General features: G+C 40.0%; 1 protein-coding gene across 1 annotated transcript; it reads right to left on the minus strand.

Moving 5' to 3' along the window:
• Window positions 1–1,335: 1,335 nt before the first annotated feature.
• gna13b (guanine nucleotide binding protein (G protein), alpha 13b) lies at window positions 1,336–19,229 on the minus strand. The gene is made up of 5 exons (XM_020644222.3): window positions 18,910–19,229; window positions 7,060–7,289; window positions 4,926–4,976; window positions 3,541–3,741; window positions 1,336–2,491 (listed from the first exon to the last, which is right to left on the minus strand). Exons 1-5 carry the CDS (start codon window positions 19,190–19,192, stop codon window positions 2,120–2,122), a joined length of 1,137 nt encoding a protein of 378 aa, XP_020499878.1. The 5' UTR covers window positions 19,193–19,229; the 3' UTR covers window positions 1,336–2,119.
• Between the last annotated feature and the right edge of the window lie 1,024 nt (window positions 19,230–20,253).

Raw genomic sequence — 20,253 nt, forward strand, 5'->3', positions numbered from 1 at the left:
TATTTTTTAAAAGAGAAATGGATTACCCTAGTGTGTAACTTTGGATATATGTTAACATATCCAAAGTTCAGGTTTTTTCTGTGACCACACTGCTTTTAATGACTGTTCTCAATACTGAAAAAGTGGACATGAAAAAGCCAACTACCTAAATGTTGAGGGAAATAGCTACTTTTCATTGCTACTCTTCTTTCCCAAAACAAGATTACTGTTTTGATTTTTGGCTTCATTTTTGTCGCCTATGTTAATAGATGTTGCACAGCAAGCGACATAAAAGGATGTTCAATTAAAGCCTACCAAAGCCACAAAGACGTGGTGTGTATCTAGACTGATGTACACGGAAAAACAAAGCATGAATTTCTCAAAAAGATTGGCAGCAGGTATGCTTTTTGTCATGGAAAAACATCATTTTTGGTCTGTGGAGGTCGGGGCTTTAAGAGTCAGGGACTAAAGCACCTACAGTAGTGGACCTGATGGTTGGACGTGGCGCCTAGAAGCTGTTACTCAGTTCAGAAGGGTGTATTCAGTTAGCTGGATGCTTTGACCCTTGTATACATTGAAATCTAACCATGGTTTGAGCATGGAATTTGATATAACTTGTCTAATAAATATCACTTTAAAATTCGGAGAGTATCTTCCGGATAGTTCTTTAGAAAAAGATGAGATTTGAATAGCAGGTGGAAAAAAGGTTGAGGCAAGAGGGGAATTCATTTGCACAATTAAATAAGTATTAAAATTTAAGAAATATTAATGAATTTGGTTTAATTCAAAATTGCACTTTTAAAAAAAAACGTTCAATAGATGTAAACCTTCACATTCCATCCTTTTTCTTCTCCTGACTCCAAGTAGACTTTCAGATATTGCTCTGCTTGAAATGTAACTGCTAGAGATGAATTCCACCGTTCTTCTTAAGTTGATTCCTTTTTTAAATCCATTTCCACAATTCCCTCCAAAGTTCTATGTATCACTGAAATGCAGGAACACAGGCCACTGTACAGTCTGACTTTTGATTCATGAGGAAGGGCTGAGGCACGTGAGTTCTAGTTGGCACACAGTGGTTCACGATGTGCCTGAGAAAGTAACTAACTGCACTAGCTGGCCTTATAACATGGAGTTTCATTTCTACAGGTGATCCATGTGTTTGTGTCTGTGGTCTCTTACCCCACCACCTGTAATTAACTGAGTTCATCACTAGTCACAAATCCTCAAAGTGTAAACCCCTATAAAATATAAGTTAAAGAAAAATGCATAGGTACGTACAGTATATTCATATATTAGAAAAAGGAACAAAATTATTAGAAAACTAGAATTAAGTGGACTTGGGAACAGGAATTCCTATTTGTGAGTGTGTGTGTGTGTGTGTGTGTGTGTGTGTGTGTGTGTGTGTGTGTGTGTGTGTGTGTGTGTGTGTGTGTGTGTGTGTGTGTGTGTGTGTGTGTGTGTGTGTTAGCACTGTTCTTTCCTGTTCCACTGCCTCTAGAGGAAATCTCCACCCCCAGCCCAGTGATGTCATCACCAGGCGTCAGTCGAGGGCAGAAACTAGAGACAAAACAAAAGAAGCAAGAATAAAAAAAGGCAATACCTGGCAACAGTCGCTGGTGTCACCGGCATCTGCAGGCGGCCTTGAAGGCTACACAGTAACGACTTGACAACAATAACACAAGCCCCTCCCCCTCTCCTCAACAGTGGTCAGAGCAGCAAAGACAAAAAGGTGTGTGGGTTTGATTTAGAACAACACAGACGGGGTAAATATAATTAAAGAAGTTTGAGGGGGTCATCTGTAGCGTGTGGACAGGGGGGAGAGAGTGGGGGTTAGAAGTCATTTACAGTGGTTTCAAAGGATGGTTTGGGGTCTGTGCCGAAGGCCCCTGTCATAAGTCACAATGAACAAGCTCAGTAAGGCAGAGAGCAGGTGTGTGGGGAATGGCGGTAGTAGTGGTGGGTTCAATACATTGTCAAAGTTCAAAAATAAAGAGCAAGTAAAAGTCAAAAGGGAAGGAAGATGGTTGGGTGGAGGGTAACTGTGTTCCTCCTACAGGCTGGGGTGTTTGTGTGTTAAGAAAGGCACCATGACACCCACTTCTCCTCCACCCACCACACATCCTCCTCCGTGTAGGTCCCCTCACTGTAGCATTAGCTGCTTGAGGTTATCGTGCAGGATGGTGTCCTTGACATCGCGGAACACCAGCCGGATGTTCTCAGTGTTGATGGCTGTGGTGAAGTGGTGATACAGCGGCTTCTGCTGCTGCTCGCGGCGCTTTTTGCGAAAGCATTCCACCAGGAAGCGCTGGACGTCTGTCAGGCTCCTTGGGTCTCCTGAGAACTCTGGGAAGTAGTCTTTGATGGATACCTGCTTCACCTTCTCCTCCAGCAGGTCTGTTTTGTTCAGGAAAAGGATGATGGAGACATTGCTGAACACCCGGTTGTTGACAATAGTCTCGAAGATGTTGAGGGACTCGCTAAGCCGGTTGGTCAGCCGGTCCTCCATCAGCACCTGAAGGTATTACAATACAAATATGTGTACTGAGGTTAATGGTGATTGTGACAGAGTGTGTCTGGTATGAGCTGGAAAATTCTTCAAATTCAACAAAGATGCCTACAGCCCTTCAACTCTGCAGCAACTTCTCCAGGAGCATTTATACCAGCTCAGTAGCTTTACCTTTACACAACCTTTCAAAGTCTTCAGAGTTGAGGTTCTGCTATGACTTCATGGTGTGTTAGGGTTAGTGTGTGTACAGGCTGGAGACTATAACTGTCTTTGATAGCTGATTGATTTGTTAAATTGACTAAAGCCTCATAGTAACACAATTACATAAACTCAAATGTATTTCAAAGCAGATTTAGGACTTTGGCTTTTTCCCCAAATGACTTAAACGGGAAAAGAGGTGATATTTGAATAGCCAGTATAAACAAACTTAGTAATACAACCGGAAAATCATGTTTCATGTTAATCGGGAACTCTGATCATGGTTGCAAAGCCAACTTGAAAACATATGAGCCTGTCCTTAAAGAGACAGCAGTAAGGAGATCACCTTGGTACTGATTGTGTTCAGGGGCGCCTTCCTTTCTTCTACAATGGGCAAAAAATATCAATAATCAAGGTGATGGGGCACCAGTAGACCAGTGGTTAGTTCATGAGCCTAAGCGGGCGGCCCAGGTTCAAATCCGACCTGTGGTTCCTTTCCTGCATGTCAACCCCCCCCCGCTCTCTATCCCAGATTTCCAACTCTCTCTACCGTCCTATCGCTACAGTCAAGGCATTAAGATCCAAAAAAAAAACTAAAAGGTGAAACACTTTTAAACCTGGGCCAAAATAAAATATTCTAAATACCTGGAAAGGCCTTCTCTTGTATTTCATAGAACACCAGGTTATCATTAGAAGAACATTTTCACATGCTAATATAAGCAGGGAATCAAGTTATTAAACTGCAGCTAATCCTATACAACAAGAGTTGAGATTATGATGAATTTGTTCTAAATCTGTAATATCAAAGAAGTGATGTGACACCAAATGTTTGCGTGGCCTCACCACAGCCAACCCACCTGGTCATATTCAGAGGAGGACACGAGAAAGAGGATGGAAGTTACTGAGTCGAAGCATTCGAACCAACGCCGCCTCTCAGAGCGCTGACCGCCAACGTCCACCATCTTAAAGGGAACGTTCTTGATCTCAAAGTCATACTCATGAATGCCTTTTGTGGGCTTTCTGGCCAGGAGGATATCCTGTTGGCTGGGGAGGTAGTCCTGCAAGAAGATTATCCTTTAAATTATGATTTTAAAGGTTTTTACAGATTGCTGCAAGCTGCCATGAAAAGTATGAAGCCAATTGAAATCATAAAACACAAGCAATGAGGAAAAAAAGAGAGTTAGGCAAGAAATGCAGATCTTTGTGTACCACATATCAAAACAGTACAAACACTTCTCATGCTGCTTAGGGGACATCCCTGCTGAACCCGCTTGCATTCCTGAAATACCACAGAGCCTAAACAAAAGGGGGGCTTTAGATGAGAGAGGTTGTGTGTGTTTGGTACGGAAAAGCATTTGGTTCCATTTTATAATGATTAGGCTTAACAAATCAAGCCAAGACAAAAAGCAAAGTGCATTTTTAACCCTTTCTGGACTGAATTTGATGCAACACTGTTTCAATCATTTTTTGACTACATGTTGTATTGTGCTCAGGCTACACCAGATCCAAAATCATAACATTCCTGGGGTGATGAGTCATCTCTGGGTCCCTGAGTTATAACATGCTGCTGTGAGCCTGCTCACACACAAACACACAGATTGGTATAATTTCCTAAATTTGGGGTCAAGTGTCATGACAAATGGAAATAGGGATCCAACTGCTGATCTGATCAGCAATAAGGAGACAATCACCTCTAAGGAAGAGACATCCCAAGTGACAAACTGTAAGCCTTTAGCCCTGGGCTCCAAATGATTCCCTCTCCAGCAGGCTTTGTTTACATAATATGGCACATAGGATCTTTCTGTATTCCCCATGACTCTTCGAGTGATATCTCCAACATATCAATCAATCTTTGCTTGTTATCTTTATTTGCCAATTCATCATAAATATTATCTCAAGACAATTTACAAAAAGAGCAGGTCTAGACCACACTCTTTGTTCTATACAGTAGATATTTTGTTTGAAACTGGTGGAAAAAGGTTTGTTTGTTAGGAAAGGCATAGATAGCACAGGGGGAATCTAGATGGGACACAGAGAGCAAGGGAAGTTTTGCTGAGCTTAGTGCTCTACATAAAATATGTACACAGAAACAAACCAGAGTGGAGACATGAAATACGACAGGAAGACAACAGTTTCACTTCTTCTTTTCAATAAACTGGCTGAAGGTTATCACACCCTTCTGCAATCATGCCTGCTGGGGATCTGTGACTGGTGGAGCCTCTACAGTGTGGGTGGGACTTACCGATAGTCCAAGCTTTTCCAAATTGTCCAGGAAATACTTGACCGACTCCCCCTGAGAAAGAGAGAATAAGAGAGTGAAATAGACAGACAGAAAGATAATGATCGGCACATATGTGGGATTTTTCTACATTAACAGACAAAGCTCTTCGCAGAAGCTCTCTCCCCGGCTTATTTACACAAACACTCACACTCTGATGCTAACCGAACCAAGGTTGTTTTGTTACTCCTGGGTTGAATCAACACAGAACCCAAGATAAATGTAGCCATGTGTTTGTTTTTCTCTGCAATCACAGCATCCAAACTTACTCAATACTACCCTTCAAAACATACATATTGAACCTGGACAGAACCTGGGCGTGAAGTTAATGAGTTTGTAATTGTTGTGTGATCCTAAAAATTATGTTTTTGACTCAACACCTGAAACAAGCAGAACTGTAAGTTTTGTGATTTAATGCACCTCTTGTCCCACTGCCGGTTCTCTAAAAAAATCTAAATAGATCAACATGGTCAACTTGGCTCTCTGCCCTTTGCTGCATGTCACAGCCCTCTATCCTCCCTGTATGTACTGTCACAATCCATTGTCCTTTCTAATGAAGGCAGCATACATAAATAACATGGAAAGAAAGTAGGGAAAGCTTCAAAAAAACATTTGTAGAAGAACATGTTGTTGTCACTGCATTCACACAAATAACATTAAAAGCTATGCTATGTCAGCGCACTGTGAAAGAAAAGGCTTACGGACATTAACTATATGCCTAATAGCTAAACGATAAAGGCGGATTTATAAGACAGTTAATGTTACTTAATATTTTCCTATGAACAAGACACTGTGGAATCTAAACTTGTTGAGAACAGTGAGTGAGAGATGCAGGATGGGCGGGTGTTGGGAGGCAGATGAACAGAAAGCAAAAAAAAAGCAGGCCAACATTAGCTTGTCTGTATCCGTCTGTGTGCATTCAGCAGCTGCATCTCAGCTTCATCAGCTGTGAGGAGGAGCCTTTATTTGTTAAAGTCAATGCTCCTCTCTGTACACTCTAAGCCTACTCAAGCTACTCACTGGACATTCAACAGTCACAGTGAGTGAATGGTAAAACTAAAGTTAGCATCACAGATTTCAAACTAAGCTAAACAGGGCAGACATTAAATACAGGTTGATGGGAAATCTTAAGAATGTTGGAGGAAAATGGTAATCTGCCACAACAAAGGGTGATAAGACGATCTCAATAAAGGATCCTAACACTTTAAAGATAGATCTAACAGCCTGTCACACAGGGGAACAATACATGACTACAGTCAGTTCAACTTCTGTTTTTAGATGACATTGACATGTCCTACTATTTTAACAGTCCAAGTCACATCTGCATTACTTTAAAGTTCTTTGTATTTTAAACTACATTAATCAGTACATGTACATGATGTTAAATGGTAAATGAACTTGAGCTTGTATAGTGCTTTTCTCCTCTCCGATTGAGGGAAGACAACTACCAACTGGTGTCACACGCATTTTGAGCATTCATATAAACTCATATCTGATCTTTGGACACAGAAAATAAATAAATTAAGAGCCTGATATAATCACTCCACCAGAATCCTGACACATTCACTGATCAACAACGTGCTACCAATGTTCCCTTAAAGTTGCTTTGAATTTGGGTCAACATAAAAATCCTTGGAGTTGAAATTGTTAAAGGTGATTCCTGTGTCAGTAAGATTTTTATTCTTAACAGGTAGAGCTGAAAATCATTTATCTCACTAAAAAAAGTATAAAATGTGATATTGGGACATAAGAGGGAAAGAGAGAGAAGAGAAGAGAGATGTTAATTTTTTTATTTTGAATATGTGTTTAGTGTTTTTATTATAAAATGGGTTTTGAAAACTACGAGTAACAGCAGATGACAGCAGTTATTGTATATCTTCCATATCTCTAATAGGACAAAGGGTATCAAAAATATTTTCTTGCACATTCCTAACGCAGAACAATATTCTATGCTTGACTTGTCTTTTGATACACCGACACACAGCACACAGACCCACTTGTCCCTTTAAACATAAAGCACCAAAGACGGTATCATATATTAAATGATGACATTTGGATTTCCAATCTGCTTGCATGGACTAAATAAACACAGACTCACCAACTGGAACTCTCGGCGGCGGTCGTAGGCATTCTGGATGCCTTCGTCAGCCCACAGGGCCCGAATGGATGGCAGGTAATGCTGGAAAACTTTTTGCTCCACCATGCCATGGCCATGAGCCATTGCTGACCGGGTGTCGAACGCCATCATGGTGTCCCCATGCCGCTGGTTGGATGGGTTGCCCCATGGGATGTGTAGCTTTTCTCGGGCATCCACCAAAACTCTAATACCTAAAAGACAGAGAACACATTGCAAACTCGATTTTCGATTGCAGCCCAAGTTTCGACTTGCATTTTGTAAAAAAAAAAAAAACAGAAGACTTGATTTTCCTACTTAAAGAACTGCAGGGAAAATAAAGGTTTGCACAGAACTTCCATTCGAGGACCTCTGAGATTGCCAATCAGAGAAGACCCTAAATGTTGGTGGTCACTGGTTAAAGTATAGTTTTTAGGGCTAAAATATAACCATAATGTAAAAGCAATACAAAATAGGCAATTCATTGCAGTTGAACACAACCCTCCTTAATTCTTTTAACTAATGAAAAGAATAAAATATAATTTGATATCATCTATTACACTCCACTTTTTATTAACGATTATCAAACAGAACACAACTGAAAAACATGTGACAACAATCAGACATAAAAAATTTTCCACAATTTTTTACACAGGTTAAACATTTTATGGTTATGGGATTTTATTGCCCCTTTCACACCTTGCCATCAATGTAAATGCCACAGAGCCAGAATGGTGGGACAATGTTGTTCAGCTGCCAGCATTTGAGGTAGTAACACAGGCATAACAGGGGTGGACGGTAGGGCTGTAAAAATGGATTAAATTGATATCAATCAATAATTATAGTTAACAGTTAATCTGTGGTCATGTGCTGTTTGAATAAACTTTAATTTCATGTATTACAATGATGTTTATAATTCAATGATTAACTATAAATAATGTGAGGAGAAAGGTTAATCAGCTACCATTTTTTCTGACAAAGCAATACAATGGCAAGCTAAAAATAGATAATGGAATATAAAACCTCTGATGAAACATTTGGGTTTTTTTAGGTTACGAGACTAGATGCTATTTAAGCAGTAATGGTGTGCTGTCAAACATTCAAAATCCATGATATCAACCACTGTGAGTCTTAGTCCGTCAAAATACGAGCAGGAGCAAGGAGAGATGTGTGAGTACAGCAGCCGGAACAGAAGGAGCAACTGTGTGTCTATGTGTGTGTTTGTGTCTCTGTGTGTGTGTGTGTGTGTGTGTGTGTGTGTGTGTCTGTCTGTTTGTGTCTATGTGTGTGTGTATGTGTGTTTGTTTGTGTCTCTGTGTATGTTTGTGTCTATGTGTGTGTCTGTTTGTGTCTGTGTGTGTCTGTGTCTCTGTGTATGTTTGTGTCTGTGTGTGCGTCAGTTTGTGTCTATGTGCGCGTCTATGTGCGCGTCTGTGTGTGTGTGTCTATGTCTGTGTGTGTCTGTCTGTTTGTGTGTCTCTCTGTGTGTGTCTGTCTGTTTGTGTGTCTCTCTGTGTGTGTCTGTATGTGTGCGTCAGTGAATAGGAGCAACAGAGAGATGAGGAGCCATCGCGACAACAAGCTAACGATAGCCTGACCAAACAAAGCAGTGAGAGACTCGGTCTTTGAAGCATAAGGCTTCTATTTATTTGATAGGTTATATCTGTAGCTCTTCTGTGCTTAAATGTAGGCTATTTCAGGAGTGGTAGTAATAAAACTACTCTTACGGTGAAAGTAATATAATAATAAATTACACCACTAAATAATAATAAGCCTTATTTATAAAGCACTTTTCTTAACATGGTTACAAAGTGCTTCATAAAATATACAGGGAAATAAAAGGAAGGCAAATGAAACAGCAGAAAAAATACATAAAAAGATACAGGATTTAAAGCTAAATACAAATTAAGGTAAAATGAATTCAGTACCCCACTTAAAGTCAAGTCCTCCAATGACAGTATTTGACTGCTGGCTTACCCAATTCATGTGAATACAATATAAAGTCATTTTCTCAACCCTCTTGTTGTCATTCAGCTAACTGTTTTGATGTTTATGAGTCATTTTCCCTTGACTGTATCCAGATTAATGGTACATCATAAATTGAATGCAGTTAGATATTGCTTTTCTAGTCCTTACCAATCAAAGCATTTTATGTTACTTTCTCCCTCTCTCACAAACATTTACGCACAGATGTAAGAGGCTACTATGCCAAGAGTCCATCAGTACTGATGTACGCACGCTTCCTTGCAGATCCTCTCCAGTTCTGTCAGGTTGGATGATGAACGTTGGTGGACAGCCATTTTCAGGTCTCTCCAGAGATGCTCAATTGGGTTTAGGTCAGGGCTCTGGCTGGGCCAGTCAAGAATGGTCACAGAGTTGTTCCGAAGCCACTCCTTTGTTATTTTAGCTGTGTGCTTAGGGTCATTGTCTTGTTGGAAGGTGAACCTTCGGCCCAGTCTGAGGTCCTGAGCACTCTGGAAGAGGTTTTCTTCCAGGATATCTCTGTACTTGGCCGCATTCATCTTTCCTTCAATTGCAACCAGTCGTCCTGTCCCTGCAGCTGAAACACACCCGCATAGCATGATGCTGCCACCACCATGTTTCACTGTTGGGATTGTATTGGGCAGGTGATGAGCAGTGCCTGGTTTTCTCCACACATACCGCTTAGAATTAAAGCCAAAAAGTTCAATCTTGGTCTCATCAGACCAGAGAATCTTCTTTCTCATAGTCTGGGAGTCCTTCATGTGTTTTTTTGGCAAACTCTATGCAGGCTTTCATATGTCTTGCACTGAGGAGAGGCTTCCGTCGGGCCACGCTGCCATAAAGCCCCGACTGGTGGAGGGCTGCAGTGATAGTTGACTTTGTGGAACTTTCTCCCATCTCCCTACTGCATCTCTGGAGCTCAGCCACAGTGATCTTTGGGTTCTTCTTTACCTCTCTCACCAAGGCTCTTCTCCCACGATTGCTCAGTTTGGCTGGACGGCCAGGTCTAGGAAGAGTTCTGGTTGTCCCAAACTTCTTCCATTTAAGGATTATGGAGGCCACTGTGCTCTTAGGAATCTTGAGTGCTGCAGAAATTCTTTTGTAACCTTGGCCAGATCTGTGCCTTGCCACAATTCTGTCTCTGAGCTCCTTGGGCAGTTCCTTCGACCTCTGACATGCACTGTGAGCTGTAAGGTCTTATATAGACAGGTGTGTGCCTTTCCTAATCAAGTCCAATCAGTTTAATTAAACACAACTGGACTCCAATGAAGGAGCAGAACCATCTCAAGGAGGATCAGAAGAAATGGACAGCATGTGAGTTAAATATGAGTGTCACAGCAAAGGGTCTGAATACTTATGACCATGTGATAGTTCAGTTTTTCTTTTTTAATAAATTTGCAAAAATTTCTACATTTCTGTTTTTTTTCTGTCAAGATGGGGTGCTGAGTGTACATTAATGAGAAATAAAATGAACTTTTTTGATTTTAGCAAATGGCTGCAATGAAACAAAGAGTGAAAAATGTAAAGGGGTCTGAATACTTTCCGTACCCACTGTGTGTTGCATTGAAGCGGAGAAAGCCTTTTAAAGACATTGAATTGGATGGAGTAGAAAGCACTGGCAATGGCAGAGTCAAATCATTTTTTAAAGAAATAACTAGGGAGCGTGAAAGTTGACAGTAAAAGCCAAACTACTTTGCAGTGAATTCACTGCTAATGAAATGTAACAACATGAACAGTACAACAACTTACGGCGAGATATCTTCATTATATCTAGCATTATATATTGTTGTGACATCATTTACACTGAATGAAATTTACCTTTGTAGACCTTACACTGGAATTTAAGAGCAACTTGCAGTTCATTTTTTTTTTTTAAATGAACACTAAACCCTGTCCGATAATGGCTGTAGAACAAGTTAATCATTGATGTTTAAATAGATTCATAACTTCCAAAAATCCTTCTTTTTTGAGGGGGCTAATCAGCCATTCACTCCATGCTAAGTGCTAAGGCTAGCTCTTTAACCCAGGAATAGATATCAAATCGTCAGAAACACAAAGATTTCCAGCCCTAATATCTTTCTTAGATCTACAGATAGATAGGCATAGATATACAAACATTAATTGCGTTGATCCCTCAAATGCAGTTTTCAAACACTTGTAGATTATACACACATTGTATAATGAAGACAATGTGGTCATTCAACTGGAAAGTATATGCGCATATACAGTATCACCACTTGCTTGTTGTAATCCATATAGCACACTCTGCTTGTATAAGAACTGCCAGTGTAACACAAAGGAACTCAAATTAAACTCTATTTGACTGGTGAGTAAATTGTTTTACATCAGTAGCAGAAGAAAGTGGAGCTGGAGGCTAGGCCCCACCAGAGCTACACCCCCACCTTGGTGGGTGGCTGCATTACAGCTTAGACACAACCTTTATAATTGATATTTATAACCAGTTAAATTGCATTTGATAATTAGTTAAACCGACTAGTTATTCTGGTGCTGACTAGCAAGGGACACCATGGTAAATAATTATGTTAGCTAACAGTGCACATCCCTATCAAAATTGTCAAAATAATCATCACGCTTTTTTGCTGTTTGCCGTATTATCAGAAGACCGCTTATAGCTGTAGTTAGATGTGTTGAAGTGCCAACATACAAACCCTTTTCACACATACGGACATCTCCTGAAAAACTCTGGGGATTTAGCTACCCTGAGGTTCTTTAGGCTATGTGTGAACGCAAACAGCCACATTTTTCACGCGGACTTTACCTGGAGTTTCTCCGGCCAGACTCCTAGTGTTTTATCCGCAGAAAATCCGAGTGAGCTGATGTCTGAACGCGGCAGCATATACTCCGGAGATTTTCAATTTCAGCCAATAGAAAGAGAATGACATTTATATAGTGACCGGCTAAAGTGTCTGCACGCGACCACTACGATCTCCGTACACGTAATTAAATGGCTGCATTCTGTTTCCTGTTGGTCAGTATGTTGTTCTCCACTCTTTTGTGGATAGTGTCATTCCATTAGATTACACATAGCATTGATATAAAGGCAAATATTCTCATTATTAACGTCGTGTAGCGGACTCTGTTGTTACGGCCCCTACTTCCACGTTGTTTATTTACGTCGCGTCTTGCCTCAGGAAATCCCCCGATCCCCCTCCCCTCTGACAGGGAAAGTCCCCCGCTGTGAGGATCATATGTGAACGGCTAGGTCGAGAGAATCTCTGGAGAAGTCCTCCTGTAAATGTCTAGATATTATCCAGAGTGCATATGTGAAAACGGCTATACAGTGGCTGGAGAGAGAAGAGCAAGAGATTTCATGTTACAATAGTCTGTTTTTATCTCCTCCACTGAGAAAAATTACACATTTGTAAGCCAGTCTGTTGATGGTGCGTCACAGTAACCATCATGTCACTGGTGCGTCACAGGGGGGATTCTAGCTACTTCCTCTACATGTTAAAAAAGCCCCTCAAACTTGAGTGATTCAACCACTGTACTGAAATGACACTGGTACCAACAGTTTCCTTTTCAGATTAACCACGTCATGCGTCAGTCACTTCCCTCTGACAGAAGCTGATGTAAGTGTTTCCAGCCTAACACATCTTACTTCCCTGTTCCCCTGAAATATAGCTGCCTTCAGTCAGGGAAACAATAAAACAGGAGTAAAACAACAGAGATCCTGACAATTGACCAAAGACACAGTGGTCTACTACTGTGACTCAGTAGTGGAGTAGGCTGTCTCTCAACCGGAAGGCTCCTGCAGCCACATGTCCATTGTGTCTTTTGGCAAGACACCGAACCCCAAGTTGCTCCTGCTGCTTTGTCAGCAGCTTACAAATGTGTATGAATGGGATTAGTTAATACTGATGGACACTTTACATCAATCTCTGCCATAAGTGTGTGAATGGGTAGGTGTGACCTGTGGTGTAAAAGAGCTTTGATAGTCAGAAGACTAGAAAAGCGCTATACAAGACAAGTCCATTTACCTATAAGTAGTCTGTGACAAAAATAGATCAGACTTCTTGAATCTTACATTAGCTCAGCTTGTCTACAGGAGCTCGTCTTGTTTGTTTAAATAAGGATTCCTTCAATGTTCACCAATCACAGGTTTTTAAAAAGAGCAGAATTGTTACTTGAATTCTTCTCCTATTCCAAAAAAATAGATCCTAGATTTTTTTTTGTTTACAGGAAAACAGTATAAAGCCATTTCAGATTAATTTCAGTCTCCCTTCATGCTTACATATGTATTAGATCTTACAACATTTCATTCTTTGTTAGGTATAAAAAGTTGGTTAGACCGAAACTTTGTACGATCTAATAAATATGTCAGCATAAAACTAGACAGTGTGCGAGAGCCTTTCTGATTGTCTCTAAGTTTTACCCTCCTCTGACATTCAGGTGTGCAGAGATTTTTTTTTAAATTTCCAATGCTATTCTGCAGACACACGAAATCCAGTGAAGTTTTTTAAACATTTTCACAAACTTTATTGTAGATGGCTTCTAGCTGAGCTGGCATAAGCTACCACACAATTGAAGTCATGTTACAAACTTCAAAAAGAGTTCACCTTGAACATGGCTTGCGTGCCCCTCATTCACCTTTTTCACATGAATAAAAGACTATACACTTTCCTTACAGGCAGCTAAAACTATGCTTTGCAGTGTAAAGTGTGTGTGTGTGTGTGTGTACTACAGATTAGACCTGTGTGACCTTCCAAGGGAATCTATCAGTAACAAATAAATATGTCCAAATATGTTTTTTAACCTATCATTGTGTTCCAGTTTATCATCCCCTACCTCACATGAACCATAGATCCAAATGAAATGTCTCATCGTGGTGTTCAATAAATGTGCTGCCGCTATGTCCCTGTGCACAGTCTCTGTGAAAAGAAGTCAACATTTGGAGATCCACTATACAAATACAAAGACTATTTGTTCGACTTCCCTCCATCTCATCTCATCATCTGAATTTATTCTGCAGGTATCAGCTAGTGTCTGTGAATAACAATCCATCTGGAACTTAACATTAGGAACGTTGCAGCCTGTTGTAGTCTGTAGCTGTAAACTCAGCAAAATACTCTGTTACAGAACGCTGTGCTCTGAGCAAAATCTTAAGATATAGTTTAAAAAAGGGACATGTCTCATTTGCTGTTTTGTATAATTCGCACAACACGTGCTACAAAAGCAGCCAGTGTACAGACACACACACATCCCCTAAATGGAGTGTGTTGATGTTACATGTTCCACATTGTCAAAGCTGAAGAAAAAATGTTCTTGTAGATCAAAGCTAACTGGTTATTCAAAGAAAGATATACATTGTTTGTTTGTAGAGTTGATGTTCCTGTTGCGGATTAATAAGTGCGCCTACTGTTATTGAATGTACTGAAAGTAAACAATCATGGAGATCGTGCATGCTGCACTTGTTGTCCTGGCATTGATTTGGTTCATACAGTTTACAAATGTTTGCAGAACATTTTCAGCAGCAAGAGCGTTTGATACAACGTCTGTTTTGATGCGATGCTTATCATTTTGCAACGACGAAGACGTGCTGCAAGAAGGCTGTGAAGGAGAGCTCTAATGCTCAAACAACAACACTGTGCTGCTAAATAAACAACTATTTCCCATAATGCATGTGGCAACGTCCAAAAAAGCGTATGATTTTTAGAACTGGATTGGACTGAGGTCAGGTCGCTTTCTCATCTCAAACGAACTGTACTAGGGTTTGTTTGGAAGCGACCTGAGACCACCTCTTCGGCTGGGTCTCGGTTCAGCTGTTTGGTGCGCAACCGAGTTCGATGGTTTGTATTCACACCTGCCCAAAATATCCGCACCAGAGTTTAAGCGAACTACACAAGGTAGGTGTGAATACACCCTAACAGTCTGATGTACTGAGATTTTCAAAAGTACTTTCTTAATAAAATGATTTTCTTTAGATCAATAGTGTTATTATAAGAATTGTAACAATATGTACTGGGAAGAAAATTGAGGATACATTATTAAGATTCATTCAGAGATGCATTTTGTTTTTTAGTGCTGTCATAGCTAGCTGAGAAAAGTTCTATTATAAATCTCTTTTTTTATTTTTGGCTGATTCGAGAAAAGATCTGTGACAAAAGTCAGCGATCTGATCTGAAGCATGAGATTTGACATACATTGAACTCTTTTGATCACCCAGTACAGAAAACACCAAACACGTGCATTTTCACAACTGCTGCACTTGAACCTATCTGTAAACTTTCTGCTGATGGCTGCAACTTAAAAGTACGTGCTTCACAGTTTCTGTTGTGGATTATCATACATTAGTGGACTGTCAATATAAGGATTGCCAGACTTTCTAACTTTAATACCCTGATCATAACAACAAATATATACCTCTTTCAAAATGAGCAAAACCACTGTGAAATTATCAGAAAGGGCATTTATTTTTCTGATTTACTACTCTTTGTTTTTAATTTACACCGCTCGCTCTCTTCACTTACTGTCTAGGTTGCTCGACCCCAACTTTTCACACATACGGAAATCTCCTGAAAAACTCCGGAGATTTGGCTACCCTGAGGTTCTTTAGGCTATGTGTGAATGCAAACAGCCGCATTTTTCGCGCGGACTTTACCTGGAGTTTATCCTGTCAGACCCCTAGTATTTTATCCGCAGAAAGTCAGAGTGAGCTGATGTCTGAACGCGGCAGCATATACTCCAGAGATTTTCAATTCGAGCCAATGGAAAGAGAATGACATTTATATAGTGACCGGCTAAAGTGTCTGCACACGACCACTACGATCTCTGTGCGCGTAATTAAACGTCTGCATTATGTTTCCTGTTCGTCAGTATGTTGTTCTCCACTCTTTAGTGGATGTTGTCATTCCATTAGACTACACATAGCATTGATATAAAGGCAAATATTCTCATTATAACGTCGGGTAGCGGACTCTGTTGTTTCGGCTGCTACTTCTGCGTTGTTTATTTTACGCCACGTCTTACCTCAGGAAATCCCCCGATCCCCCTCCCCTCTGACAGGGAAAGACCCCCGCTGTGAGGATCATATGTGAACGACTAGGTCGGGAGAATCTCTGGAGAAGTCCTCCTTTAATCTAGATATTATCCGGAGTCCATATGTGAAAACGGCTTCTATTGGTCATGGCTGCTTTGGGTAGAAAATCTCATTTTGAAACTGTTTTCTTTCTTGAACGTTTCAGAACATTTTTATCCCAACAAATACAAAATACACAGAGTTTGTTTCATTTTAAAATGTCACCCATGGGAAAGTATATGAAATAAGAGACTCACTTCCCATAAAAAACCCTAAATGTCAAAATGCACAAAATTTAGAGGATATTTGTCAATCAAGATACAATTTCCCTGACATCTTAAGAGTAACTACACACACACACACACACACACACACACACACACACACACACACACACACACACACACACACACACACACACACACACACACACACACACACACACACACACACACACACACACACACACACACACACACACACACACACACACACACACACACACACACACACACACACACACACACACACACACACACACACACACACACACACCTCTATAATTAACATAATCAGTCTTCCCTGTTATTATCATTGAAGTTGCTAAAGTTAATATTGGACTGGTCAATTTATTATCATAGTTTGCTGTTACTGCTAAAAAATACACATACTTTTACCATTATTACTGACATTATAGCTATAAATCCATCTCATTCCCTGTTGTTGTTGCTCTGTTTTTCTCTATCCATCCATGTCTCTCTTTATCACACTTTCCAACCACAACAACGCAGCAGATCGCTGTTCAACATGAGCCTGGTTCGGCTCAAGATCTCTGGGTTTCTGCCACTGTAATTTTGCTAAATGTTGCTAAGTGCTGTGCTAATGGTGGATTAATGTTGGGTCTAAGTAAATAATAATATAATGTAAAATATTACAGAGTACTGTCCAGACCTGCTCTTTTTGTAAAGAGTCTTCAGATAACATTTGTCATGAATTAGCGCTATATAGATGAAGATTGATTTATTGACTCTGTAACTACCTACATTTCACCTCCATACATTTGACACAGAACAGTATAACAGGGACAAACAGGCTAGAGTATTTGAAAAATTTCAATAACGAAGTTTTCTGGCTGTATCTGACTAAAATGATTCCAAATAAGCCACAAAGACAGTAAAAGTAGCTGTCATGTTCTCTCCATTGTTCTCCGATGTGAGGACCCTTGACCGGTCATCCCTTTTATTGTTTTTATTTATTCATTTATTTTAAAGTCCGCCTATATACTAAACTAAGACTCTTCATGACCACGTAAAGCCATGCATGTGTTGTATTATGACATTATGTACAAGAGGTAACCATGCTCAGGTCCGGTTAGTCCTGGAGCAGTGTGAGTGCACGCCAGCCGGGGAGTACGGGACAACTTTGCCTGGAGTGAGTGCACCCTTAGTAAGCTTACTACATGTTAGGCACTTAGCAACAGCACTGTAAGCTTGACATTGCCATACAAATAATTTTAATACCAGCAGCTCAGGTTTTAGGTTTTGTTTTGTTCATTTGTTGACACACATAACACATATACCTTAAAGCCCATTAAAAAGTCATCAAGAGAATCTAAAAATAGATACAGTACTACCCATGCCTAACATAGTCATTTCCGTGAAGATCAGTTAAAAAAATTCTTGAACAGGCTGCAAAATCAGATACAAGATCACTACATTTCCTCAGCACAATGACTTAACATGTTCACCAGCACACGTGATCTGAAAAATCTTGTAGAATCTATCTGATTAACAAAGGAGGTTTACTGAGATGTGCTCTGGCTATTCTGACTCACTGTAATGCAAGATTTTAAGTGTCTGTATGTTCCTACCCTAATGAGTGATCTGAGTAAATACTGTTAATCAACTGTTCCACAATGCAACATGTGAGTTTTTGATAGTAGCCTACATCTCAAAATAAATGCACACCTTCATAAGTGCTTCAGTGACGTTTTTCTTTTTTTGCTTACTGTATAAGACAACACACTTAAGTATTACAGTACTCTGGTGTTGTTTGAAAAGTTGTGGCTAAGCTTTAGTGTAGTCAATCTATATCTCTTACATGACAGCATAAAAAATTACTGTTATATTGTGATCACCGATTTCCCCACCTGTCATGAAATTGCAGATGATTTTAACTGGAGACAAGACAGGCTATGGCATTTCATATTTCAACTCTGTACATCTACAAGCACGGATACATTGCGTACCATCATCATAAAATTAAAAGAAAATTATTGGCTTTTCCAATCAATGTATTACCAGACTGACAGGGGGTGCTAAAAAATCGCACAATACCTTAATGTTCTCATGAAAGGTTAAATCATGTGGTTCAGTTTGTGATTACAGGTGCTGCTGTTTGATCATGGGCAAGTTTACTGTCAACAGGCACATTTTTAAACAGACTTGGGGGTCATATTCTCTTCATACGAGACAGAGTGGTATGTTTACGTGCAAGCAGCCACGGGGAAAGCGGGACAATATCACACCATTGTTCATTTCACGTTATATGGAACTTGACATACAAATACCCCCAGTGCACGCTACACCGCCCCCTTCAGACCCACTGTTTAGACAAACACAAACAACACGGGCGTTTCTTGGTCACTAACCAGCTTACCACACTAGCATTGTCGAACACAGAAAAAGTGCCCAATCGGTTCAGCTGAAGCTAACATGGCTACCAACTTCCCACTCAACACTCTTTCCACCCTAATGTAACTGACCAATACACAAGCCAGCGTCAACGAATTGGGTACAAATGATACTCAGTCTTACCTTTTATAACATTACTAAAAATCGTGGCTTTGAATTCTTCTTTTGCCTTCTGATCGAAGTCCTGCCCATGGATAATGCGCATCTGCTTGAGGAAAGTGGACTTTCCGCTCTCGCCTGCTCCAAGCAATAAGATCTTTACTAGCCTTTTTACATAAGTCTTGCTTCGATTAATACACTTATCTATTTCTTTAGATATCCGCAACTGTTCTGCCTCGCCACTTGTGAGGAGACAGTTGGGGAAACATACAGATAAGACGGAGCGGGACGGCAGGAAATCCGCCATCTTTGAAACAACTTCATCGATACAGACAGCGAGGAGGTCTGAGCTCACCCCAGTCCACTGTTGCGTTCAAGTGTCGTAGAAATTAACGATCATTTTACCAAGAGGGTACAGTAGGCTACTAACAATTTAATGGGGTCGAATATTTGTTTTAACTCGTACTAAGTTAGAAAATACTACTTTATTTTTTATTATTGCGCTCCAGATGGGTGATAGTGGTGATGTTGTGCTTTAAAAATACAAGGTGCTTCTAACATTGTGCTACTATTGTGGGTCTAAATGAGACGATAAAACTATTATGAATACCTTATAGGTAATTGCACCCAGTTACACACCACAGCAAGCTACAATTTCATACATATATATGTTATTCAATTTAACCCCTTATAGTATGCTGTATTTTTGTTTTTGTCTATATTCTTATCTTATCAATGTTCAATGCTTCTTCAGTGAGTATTTAGATACTGACATTTTAAAGGACTTTGTATTTTACCATATTTGTAAGGACATAATTTATTGCATAGCTGGTGTTCTGCATCACATTAGTATGTACGTTAAGAAGTGCCTGATAAGTTTAGAATGATCACTTACTGTAAAAGTTTTAATTCTGAACTGAGGCTGAACAATTTTTTAGCGTAGACCTATGTATTGTTTCAAAAACAATGCTAATTATGTGCAAATAGTGTGCGGGAAACTTGTATTAAGACACACAAATAGCACGTTAAATAGCAAAGTGTCTTCACCCACATATAGGCTAACCAAACAGATTGAGATGTCAGTCTGTCTCTTTCTTGATTTAAAAATGTGTGTGTGTTTTTTTTTAATGTGGAGTCTTATATCAACGATGTCAGAAAAAAACTTGAATTGAATGATGTACAAACAGCATCTTTTGTTGATGACACCCAGGGCTGTGGGACCTAGTGTAGGCTTATGTTTTCTTAATAAAATGAAAGCATTTCCGATCCCCATGAACGCAGCACAAGTGAGAGCTATAGTTCAGGGCGGGGCACGCGCATGATAAAGTACATGAGCGCGCCCACGCTTCGATTTTTGGGCGGGTCACA

Source organism: Labrus bergylta, chromosome 16 (assembly GCF_963930695.1).
Source record: "Labrus bergylta chromosome 16, fLabBer1.1, whole genome shotgun sequence".
Lineage (NCBI taxonomy): Eukaryota > Metazoa > Chordata > Actinopteri > Labriformes > Labridae > Labrus > Labrus bergylta.

Excerpts from the sequence above, each read along its gene's own strand:
- gna13b (XM_020644222.3), bottom strand. The coding sequence starts at position 19,192 with ATGGCGGATTTCCTGCCGTCCCGCTCCGTCTTATCTGTATGTTTCCCC. Across the intron at positions 4,977-7,059 it reads GCCGCCGAGAGTTCCAGTTG|GGGGAGTCGGTCAAGTATTT; the intron begins GTGAGTCTGTGT and ends TCTCTTTCTCAG. Across the intron at positions 2,492-3,540 it reads CCTCCTCTGAATATGACCAG|GTGCTGATGGAGGACCGGCT; the intron begins GTGGGTTGGCTG and ends TAATACCTTCAG.